The 11473-nt window shown below is 45.4% G+C and overlaps 2 protein-coding genes across 2 annotated transcripts; one reads left to right on the forward strand and one right to left on the reverse strand.

Annotated features, from left to right (window-relative positions):
• Positions 1–514: 514 nt before the first annotated feature.
• On the forward strand, positions 515–2039 carry MIND_00636300 (uncharacterized protein; the record flags this gene model as incomplete). The annotated part of the gene is made up of 4 exons (XM_037363101.1): positions 515–663; positions 712–978; positions 1024–1142; positions 1189–2039. 4 exons carry the CDS (start codon positions 515–517, stop codon positions 2037–2039), a joined length of 1386 nt encoding a protein of 461 aa, XP_037221022.1.
• Positions 2040–2080: 41 nt separating this feature from the next.
• Positions 2081–3719, reverse strand: MIND_00636400 (DDE Tnp4 domain-containing protein; the record flags this gene model as incomplete). Its single annotated transcript, XM_037363102.1, has 3 exons — positions 2081–2134; positions 2190–2681; positions 2730–3719. 3 exons carry the CDS (start codon positions 3717–3719, stop codon positions 2081–2083), a joined length of 1536 nt encoding a protein of 511 aa, XP_037221023.1.
• Positions 3720–11473: the final 7754 nt, after the last annotated feature.

An 11473-nucleotide genomic window follows, 5' to 3' on the forward strand; every position in this document is an offset into this window, starting at 1 on the left:
ATTATAGACCAACGGACCGAGACGGAATCTCTTTATTTGCGTCGCTTTAATATGCTTTCGTTACAATTCCAAGCCTTAGGACTTCTTTTTGTGAAATAGTACCGTAGATCGCAAACTTGAAGAACTGAGGACTGTGCTTACTAGCACGAGGAAGGGCCGATCTGTGTCGCCAAGCTACTTAGTAGAATCCTGGCCAGGATACTTTTGTTACAATCCCCAGTCCCAGCCATCTTTATTCCAATAACCAACTTAAGATCGAGCTCAAAAGTAGACCGGGGGGAGGGGGCTCAGCCGCTCAGGCTGCATGTCGAACATGTAGCTACAGTAGTACTATACTAGGTACGGTCAAATATGACCGAACAGTAGTCCGAATGTAAAGTCCGAATGAAAAGTGATGGGAATCTGTTCGTGACGTCCGAACACCTCATCCTTGGCTAGCCCCTATCAACCATGGTGCTGCGCATCAAACGACGATCGCTGGCTCCTCTTGTTTGCCTCTCTCATCCCATCTCCCATGGCGCACCGAGCTCAACCGTCAAAAAAGCCCAAGAAGAAGAAGGACAAGACAACTACCAAGCGGCCATCAAAGCGGGCCCGGGCCACCGAGGAGGAGGAGGAGGGTGAGACAGAGGTGCCGATACCAGAGAAGCTGGAAAAGAACCCGTGTGTCGCATTCACCTCCATCTAACACAAGTTCTTACGCTACAACAGGTTTGGGGAAGACCCCGACAAGACCACCAAGTTGCTAAGCCTCATAACCGACAACGAGGATTGGAGGAACAAGCTCTTCCCGCCCCCTGGCCAGAACGCGTCAACAGAGAAAGGCGGTGGTCTGTCTGCATCATCCGTGCACTGGATGCTGGCCAAGGCACTCTGGGGCGAAGACCACAATGCCTATATCAACTGGCTTTCGGGACATACAAGAAAAGCCAAGGAACGTGCTGCTGTCGGCGATAGAGTCAAAAATCGGCTGAAAAAGTTTGTCCTCCACTCTCGTTGCTCTTCCCTCATGACAAAGCCCAGGCTCTGCGTCCGTACAAGCGAAATACGAAAGGAGATGAAGCAAACGGGTGCGGGGAACCAGATGACCAAGGAGGAACACGACAATCTCCCTCAAGACGATGAGCGACGCTCTGCGTGGGGTGCGTCATTTTTCATTTACTTCTATCTACTAACTACCATCTACAGGTGCCAAATTGGACACTTTTCCATGGTACTGGACCATGATAGACCTCATTGGGACTCGACCTAACTCGCAACCTGTCGCCATTGGCAACAGCACTTCAACGGATTTCCTGTCAGTCGATGATGGGACTGAGCACTCTGACAGTGCCCCCCCGCCTTTGCACGATTCCGATGACGACGACAATAACAACTCTCGGGACGAGAAGGACTCCGACGATAAGTCATCTGATGACGACGATGACGACGCAGAGATTGTGGAGTTGTCAACGGAGGAACGGAAGCGTAAACGAACTGGGGCACGGCCATCTCCCTTCACACCAGCAAAGGCAGCAAAAGAAGCACAGCCTGTCCCTGCAGGGAAGAAGGGTAAAGCGACGGACTTGGGCACGATGGTAGAGCAGGAAAACGACCTACAACGAAAACAACTCAAGCTGGCCAGTCTCGAAATAACCGCCGATATCGAGCGCAGTAAGGCGAAGGCTATCCATTTGAAGGAGGTGATGGGCCGGCAGATGGAAATGAAGCTGGAGCGGGAGAAGCGGAAGTCGACAAATGAGAAATTTGAGCGGAAAATGAAGTTGTTGGAGGCGGAGAGGAAATTCGGGCCCGATGCAGTGCGGAGTATGTTCTCCGAAGAATATAAGCAGGTCGACATCGACACCTCGGGCTACAGCTCCACGTCCAACTCTCTCCATGGTTCGCCAGGCCCGCCGCGCCTCTCATTTGGCTTTCCCTCCGGATCGGAGGGTGGACCAGAGACCCAAGATATGTTTTCTTCCATGAATGGGTCATTGGGACTGTACAACTCTGGGGGGAAATTGGATGTAGTAAACATATATTTACTCAAAACCTAGTCGTTGTCTACGAGTACTTATCGCAGCCAGTAAATAGTCTTTCAATTCATTTCGCTTCGCTTTTCCTGCTGCAAGTCGTGCCCGTCGTCCAGCTGCTGTGCCCTCCATCTCAAGTGGTACTTCGGAGTCTGCGTTCTCTTGGGTACCAACATTTCGCCGGTGTCGTATATCAGCTGGAATGAAGGGATCGTTTTCGGGCGCAGTATATTCAGGATTTAATGGACGTTTTGCTCGAAGCCTTGCCTCGTGGAGAAGTGCGAAGTTATGAACCACGACACAGGCCATGATCCATTGGGTTGCATATTTGTGGTCGTGACGGTTGTTGATAGTAAGACGCAGTCCTTTGAGTGACTGTAGCCGGCCTTTCAAAAACCCAATGCAATGCTCGGAGCGGACTCGAACGTAAGACACATGGTTGTTGAAGATAGTGTTGTCCGGGTCTTCACGTTCGGGGCTCTTGAATGGGGCAGTCAGCCAACGGGATATCGGATAAGCGGCATCTCCCCAAATGAATTCTCCAGACAAAAGGAGTGTGGTGAGCTCTTGGTAGACCCGAGTTCCTGTCCAGGCAGTTGCATCGTGGGTACTGCCAACGTAGCCATACCCAATGTCAATTATTTGAAGGTTTGGAAGGTTGACCACCTGAGCCAATGGATTGAGTTAACAAAGAAAAAGGAAAACTTGACTCACTTGGAGGTTCATGGAGTAGTTCATTTTCCGGTCAAAATAGCTTGGTCCATACCAGTTTGGACGTGTGGCTAATGGAATCAGGGTTCCATCGACCATGCACCAGCCGTCTCTCCACTCTCGGCAGCCTGATGTCTTCTCAACCCATATCTTCGCTTCCTCCTTCTCCACTGCAGTCGGCATACGGACATATTCAGCCAACATTCCACTGCCTAAAATAGCAGTTATAACGCGCCGCGTACAACGAGGCACTGTTCCCTTCCCCAGTCCCGACCACCATGAGACAGCCTGAAGTGATACTCCATTGCCATTATGCCCAAATTGGTAGAGTGCCACGGCGAGCTGGATTTCGACAGGAGTCTGGCCATTATTGGAGTTATTGGTAAAGACACTATGGCCCTCGATTTTCCGAAGGAGTTTGTCGAAGGTTGTGGGCCAGATTCGAAGCTCACCACGGAATGCCAGCTTATCGTTGTGTTTCCACGACTTGAGACATGTTTTGAGACGTGATTCTGGCCGAATAAGTGGTATGCGTGGCACACTGTAGCGCTGGGCATACATATCTTGAATCTGCCTTTCTACCCAGTTGAGAACTCGAGAAGAGGAGATTGGTGTGCGTCGATATCCTCGAGGAATGGGTAGGTCATCATCTCGCAAGTCAAATGAATCGACACTGGCAGTTGATGATGTGCCGCTAGAACTTTGTGAAGAATCCGCACTCAGGCTTGAGTCTGTATCAGAGTCGCTGGAGATCGTTGCATCGTTTTCGAAGTCTTCAAATTCACTGTCCATATCGAACATAATAGACTGTCGGGGATGAGTGGGGAGCCCAAATGACAGTCGATTGAGACGCTGCAATTGAGCAGCAGTCAGGCCAAGAGAGCGGAGACGGCGTAAACGCCTTGCTCGTAGGTGATACCGGTGGAGTGCCCATGAGGTTGCTGACTTGCGTAGATGTGTAGCACGTCCATGGCGGGAGTCAATCCTGGCCATAGGGAATAAGTGCTGGGTCACAGCACGTCACAATTTACTCAGGAGACCACTGCGCAAGCAATTAGCCCAAGGCACTGGCATTTGGTCTTGCGTTCGGATGTCTATTCGTGGTGCGGTCAAAGTTGACATCCGAACGGATGTCCGAATACATGATGTAATCTACTCATTCGGACCTGCCGTTCGGGCATCGTTCGGATGCCTGTTCGACCATATTTGACCGTACCTACTATTACTACGGCACACAGCAGCTGTCAGTGGCCGCCGAGAGTGCTGTTGCACTGCAGGCAGAGTTGAGGCAGAGGGTCCGTAGTACAGAACAACCTAAGACTAGTACTTGGACTGCAAACTACTTAAATGCAATGTACTTCACCTATCCTGCCCACTTATCCCCTCTAGTTAGAGCCTCAGGGGGGGGTGAAGCTCTAACTAGAGGGGATAATTCAAATCCGCTGTGTTTCCTTAAACTTGCTTCTGGATGTTAGTGGACAGGATGTTAGTAGACGGGAGGTCTTTGGGGGGAAGGGGGGAGGCCGGCTGGGGGGAGCGGGCTGGGGAGTGGGCTGGCCGGAGCATCAATGGATGATCACCGGATGACACGATGACAGCGAAGGTCATCATCGCTGTCTGCTGTCAAGTCCCGCCCTCTGCCCGCCTCCCCGCCCTCATCCCATCACTGCCATCAAAGTTGCTGATGGCTGTTGATCTTGGGGTCGCCCATGGTCCCGCCCACCGTCCCGATCTGATGGCGCATCAAAAAACGAAAGTTGTGCAGAATGCTTTGCTGATACCAAATGTACAAACCGTTTATCAATAGCTTGAGTAGTTAAGGAGATATAAGCCTTTTGATCTAGTGATGGATGAGTCTGAAGTTAGTAGACATCTTTTATAAGGGATATTTGGAGGATTTTAGTATGGTATGAGTATGTAAAGCAATTTGGGTGTCAATACCAGTGTCAGGGGAGGTCATAGGTAGGTAATAATGATCCCAGCTGTAAGGATTCTCTCTAATAACTTATCCTGTCCACTAACTTCAAGTTATGTTAGTAAGGCTAACTATGTACAGTATGCACATGTAGGTCCTTGAACATATATGTAAGTCTCTATAGAAGGTGTTGGGACTGTCAGTAGAGGATATGAGATATAGTTGGCAAGAGGGGGGGCTTACAATCTATATTGAATATGCACTGACCTCCTTGGTATGGAAGTCAGTAGATATCTTCCACCACTTTGGTTGAGGAAATCACTGGTAGAGCCACTATAGGCTATAGAAGGTCTACTGGTATATTCTTTATGGCACTAAAGTCCTGGATTAATGATAGTTTAGTTGACTATGTCCACTAACTTCTGTGCACAGAAGTTAGTAGACATATTTTATAACTTTGGTTGAGGAAGCAGCTGAAAAGGCACAGGTGTGAGATATGTGGCCATAGAGGGTCTACTTGGAACACTTTTATCCTGAAGACATCTTAAATTCATTATAATATAGTTGAGCATGTCTACTAACTTCTGTGCCTGTGAAGTTAGTAGACATCTTCAGCCACTTTGGTTGAGAACACAGCTAGTGGAGGGATATATGACATGACAGGCTATAGAAGGTCCATTGGCATTTTGTTTATGCTACTGAAGTCCCAAATTGATGATAGTTTAGTTGACCATGTCCACTAACTTCCCTGTACAGAAGTTAGTAGACATCTTCCACCACTTTGGTTGAGAAAGCAGCAGGTGGAGAGGCATGTGACATGATAACTTATGGAAGGTCTACTGGCAGCATATCCCTTATACCACTGAAGTCCACATAATAATATAGCTAAGCATGTCTGCTAACTTCTGTGTCAGGGAAGTTAGTAGACATCTTTCACCACTTTAGTTGAAAAAGCAGGCAGGGGGAGACATGTGTCATGCAAGGCCATAGGAGGTCTACTAGAATGCCTTTTATCCCGCTGAAGTCCTGTATTTGTGATAGTGTAGTTGACCATGTCCACTAACTTCTCTGGCACAGAAGTTAGTGGACAGGGAGTTGGTGGATATCTTCCACCCCTTTAGTTGATAAAGCAGCTGGGCTGAGGGGAGAACATGTGTCATGTCATGTCTGGCAATGGAAAGCTCACTAGGATCTCTTCCATGCTATAAAGTTATAATAGTTACATTGTTGGAAGTTAGTGGACACCTTCAGTTTGTAAGGCCCCCCCCCCTTGCGATCCAGGATGTCTACTAACTCCCCTAGAGAGGAGATTCGTAGATATCTTCCCTGTGTTGGTTGAGAAGGTAGCTAGGAGGATATACAGGCCATGGGAAGTCTCCTGGTAGGTCTTTTATGCAGCTAAAGCCCTACATGCCATATCTACTAATGCATAGAAGTTAGTGGTCCTAATCCACTACTCTAGTCAAGGGGCATCTGGGGCAAAAATATGTGACATGTTAGGCTATGGAATATCTACTAGCATGTTTTGCATGCATCCTATAGCTGGCAGTAAACTAGGCCAGTAAACTTACTCCAGGGCCTTGCAGAATGCATGGTTACTACTGCTATAGGTTCATTACCAATTACCTGACCAAGTTGAATGACTTGGGAGGCCATTTTATTAGCTACTCAATAGTCTAAATGCATGTCACAGGTCTTTAATCTAACATAACAATCATGTATACCTAATGCTCTGAAGTTAGTAGACAAGAATTGAACACACTATAACTCAGAAACCGCTGCATCAATTCAAATGAATGAAGTATGTGATGAAATATCTCATCTAGTAATGTATTTATAGATGTTCCCCTGAGACCTCTTAGGGATATATGTAGCCAAATACTTAGAGATCATATATAACTATGCTATAACTTTAGGAGTATTCAATTAATTATGATGAATGACTCATAAGAGGACCCTACTGTTCAGTACTGTGGTTTGATATATATCTCCTTGACTTATCAGCTTGCATAAGTGGTTAAATATTAGGAGACTATCAATCAATATGTTATAAGGGAAGAAGGATTGGGTTTGCAAGCATAAATGAAGTCTTGGCAGAACTACTCTGTCAATTGCTTCAATTGTACCTGTTGTCTTCGACATCTCTCTTGTTCTAAAGCATTGAAATATAGAAAATATTGCTGCTCTACCATCAAAGAGCCATCTCTAAGCTTGCCTATAGTCCAAATGAACAGACCATATGCTGTAGGACTTCATTCTATATATTCCTATAAGTTTACAACAAGTTTCCATGGATGGGATGTGAGTAAACAGTCCATCAGTAGTTTGTGGGTCCCATCACAGGTAAATGATACTAATGGATCTCAGTGTAAAGTACATGGATGTGCCTCCTGAAGCAATCATCCTGAAGATATGACCCTGTATATGATACTAGACCATCAATACCCTTCACCTCTTTAACCTTCCCTATGATATTTTCATCTTTCCTGGTGCTGACAGACAGATTCTGATGGCAAATTTATTTTGAGCTCAGTTCTTGGCAGATCCTGATGGGTGCGGGGTCTATGGACTCAGGGCAGCTCCCTTAATGATTCCAATCTATGTCTGATATCTCAATTATATAGAGTGCAAGGCAAATACCTGTGCAACAGGGGCTACCATATCTGCTGTTCCTGATATGCTGGGACAGAAATCTCTAAAGTTTCTGGAAGCTACATACTCCCTGACACCGAATCTATAGGTATTTCCATACAATATAAAGTGTTGATAGCTTGGTGCATCCATCATATTTGGGTTAGATAACATAGATTATGATATTGTGAAAGATCCATGACAGTTGGGAGGCTGACCTGAGCGCCGAATATGTTCATTTCCAGTATATCTAACAGTCTGCAATAAAGTTTTGGTCAATATCTCAAATTTTTGACATGTCATTTTTGCAATTGAGACCAGGCTCAATTGCACTTAAGGACGAACCTGCCTTCGACCTGATATTCAGACACATTTCAGGACAACAACTATTTATTGTTTGGGATCCTAGTAGGTGCTCAGAAACACTTCTCTCATCTAATTTACTTCAGATACATTGCCTTGAAACCCAATTTTATGCTACATGTCTACTAACTTCTGCCTGACACGGTCAGAAATTGACATATACATCTATTATGGCATGCATATCTGGATCTACTGGAAGCTGTACACTCCCTGACACCAGATCTATAAGTATCTTTATCCAATATGAAGTGTTGATAGCTTGGTGCATTCATCATATTTGGGATAGATAACATAGATTATGATATTGTGAAAGATCCATGATAGTTGAGAGGCTGACCTGAGCGCCGAATATGTTCATTTCCAGTATACCTAACAGTCTGTAATCAAATTTTGGTCCATATCTTAAATTTTTGACATGTCATTTTTGCAATTGAGACCAGGCTCAATTGCACTTAAGGACGAACCTGCCTTCGACCTGATATTCAGACACATTTCAGGACAACAACTATTCATTGTTTGGGATCCTAGTAGGTGCTCAGAAACACTTCTCTCATCTAATTTACTTCAGATACATTGCCTTGAAACCCAATTTTATGCTATATGTCTATTAACTTCTGCCAGAAATTAGCATGTATATCTATCATCCCTCTCAATTTGGGCCTATAAATCACAGGAAATGTCTTTCATATGTTACTACATGCATATACAGTACTTATATGCTCAGTCTATATAGTAGAATGGGTCTAATAAATTAGAGTCTACTAACTTTTAGGTAAGAAGTTAATAGACATATTTGCTATTTGTGTATATGATGGACCCTATCTTATATGTATAACATGCTCTCTTAAGACATTTATGCATATAGATATAGCCTGAATGGCAACTGAGGGCTGAATTTCTACTGTCTCAGTCATTATCTTCTCTAACTCATGCTCTCTACTAACTGCCATTCTGGCACAATATTGAGTCCTTTCAGTTAAGTAGTGCTCTAAATAGTACAAAAATATGCTCCCTCATAATACTCACCTAAATCTTATATGTAGCTAGCCTCTGGGAGCCCAGTCTGACCTACACTAACAGAGTAGATAGTACAAGTGTTGAGTGCCAAATGATCAATTATAGCCAACATGAGTGTCTAATTTGAGCTCATCATAGCCAGTACTGCAATAGGTCATAAGGAAGGAGGGGAGGAGAGGGGTGAGAGCGCAGGGGAGAGAACAGGAGGGGGAGGGGGAGGGGGAGTAGATCATCAGATATCTGTTACTGAGCATTGATAGCCTATATGCCATTGAGGACACATACTATTTACCACCCTCAAGCTACTGATGTGCTTTGAGATACCTGCTATCACAGAAGATCATAGAGAGATATTATAGTTTGAAGATGTCTACTAACTTTCCTGACATGGGCTATATATGTCTTTGATTGACCTCTTGAAGAATGTGCAAGGTGCCTGGTAGACTTTGTATGATATGAGTTGATACATATATTGTGTCAAAGTCAGCCAGACTGCTGTTCTAATTAGAGTAGTGAAAGATGTCTACTAACTTCTGTGCAGGGAAGTTAGTAGACATGGTTATCTAAATTACATTAATCTAGGACGTTAGTAATATGGAAAACGTGTCAGTTGACATTCTAGAGCCCATTACACCATATGACTCTTCACCTACCACTTTTTTAACCAGTGTGAAAAATGTCTACTAACTTCTTTGCAGGGAAGTTAGTAGACATGTTAACTAAATTACATTAATCTAGGACTTTGGTAATATAAAAAAACATGGCAGTAGACCTTCCATAGCCTGTTATGCCATATGACTCTCTACCTACTACTTTTTTAACCAGTGTGAAATATGTCTACTAACTTCTGTGCTGGGAAGTTAGTAGACATGGTTAACTAAACTATCATCAATTCAGGACTTCAATGGTAGAAAAAACATGTCAGTAGACCTTCTATAGCCTATCATGCCACATGTCTTTCAACCTGTTGCTTTCTCAACCAACAGTGAAAGATGTCTACTAACTTCTGGTCAGGGAAGTTAGTAGATATGGTTAAATATACTATCATGAACTCTTGACTTGAAAGTATAAGAGACATCCCAGTAGACCCTCCCTGGCCTCACATACTACTAGTAGATTTGTGCCCTTTAGATGCTTTCTCAACCAAAGTGATCAAAGATGTCTACTAACTTCGCAGGCATAGAAGTTAGTAGACATGCTTAACAATACTATTATGAATCTAGGACTTCTCCAGGATACAAATCGTCCAAGGAAACCTTCCATAGCCTCACATGTCACACTTGGACCCTTTGGCTGGTTCCTGAACCAAAGTGATGACAGATGTCTATTAACTTCTGTGCTAGGGAAGTTAGTAGGCATGATCAACTATATTGTTATAAGTGCAGAACTTCAGCAGGACAAAAGGCATCCCAGTATACCTCCCATGGCCTCAAAAGCCATCCTTGTTCCCCCTATCTGTTTTCTTATCCCAAGTGATCAAAGATGTCTACTAACTTCACAGGCAAGGAAGTTAGTAGACATAGTGAACTATAATAAATCCAGGACTTCAGCAGGACAAGAGACATTCTAGTAGATATTTCATGGCCTGTGTGTCCCCCCCAGTAACCTTCCCAACCAAACTGGTGGAAGATATCTACTGACTTCCATACTAAGGAGGTTAGTGCACATGATGGATTGTAAGCCCCCCCTCTTGCCAACTATGTCTCATATCCTCTACTGACAGTCCCAACACCTTCTACAGAGACTTACTTATATGTTCAAGGACCTACATGTGCATACTGTACCTAGTTAGCCCTTACTAACATAACTTGAAGTTAGTGGACAGGATAAGTTATTAGAGAGGACCCTTACAGCTAGGATCATCATTACCTACCTATAACCTCCCCTGACACTGGTATTGACACCCAAATTGCCCTACATACTCATACCATACTAAAATCCTCCAAATATCCCTTATAAAAGCTGTCTACTAACTTCAGACTCATCCATCACTAGATCAAAAGGCTTATATCTCCTTAACTACTCAAGCTATTGATAAACGGTTTGTACATTTGGTATCAGCAAAGCATTCTGCACAACTTTCGTTTTTTGATGCGCCATCAGATCGGGACGGTGGGCGGGACCATGGGCGACCCCAAGATCAACAGCCATCAGCAACTTTGATGGCAGTGATGGGATGAGGGCGGGGGAGGCGGGCAGAGGGCGGGACTTGACAGCAGACAGCGATGATGACCTTCGCTGTCATCGTGTCATCCGGTGATCATCCATTGATGCTCCGGCCAGCCCACTCCCCAGCCCGCTCCCCCCAGCCGGCCTCCCCCTTCCCCCAAAGACCTCCCGTCTACTAACATCCTGTCCACTAACATCCAGAAGCAAGTTTAAGGAAACACAGCGGATTTGAATTATCCCCTCTAGTTAGAGCTTCCACCCCCCCCCTGAGGCTCTAACTAGAGGGGATAAGTGGGCAGGATAGGTGATGTACTTCGTGCAGACGAGGCCCCTATGAACTTGTAGCACCGCCCTCTAGAAGCGTCTCTCCCTTCGATTCCGCTACATGGACCGATATCCAGGCAGGCGTAGCCTCTGTCGTCGGCCTTGAGCAACTGCCCGTGGCGCGTTGGAAGACACTGAACATTGCGCAAGATACTTGCCAAGTGGAAAGATAAGGCCACGAAACGGAGGGAAGACGGCCAAGACGTACACGCGAAGGTGATGGCCATCGCCCCGAAGGCGTCCTCCATCTCCACCAGACACCACCAGGCGCCGCGGTCGATGCCCGGGACCAGACCCCGGCTGTCGCAGGTGCGGAGCGTGTCCGAGT

The sequence above is a fragment of the Mycena indigotica genome, assembly GCF_014461135.1.
Source record: "Mycena indigotica strain 171206Taipei chromosome Unknown Mind.scaff0005, whole genome shotgun sequence".
NCBI lineage: Eukaryota > Fungi > Basidiomycota > Agaricomycetes > Agaricales > Mycenaceae > Mycena > Mycena indigotica.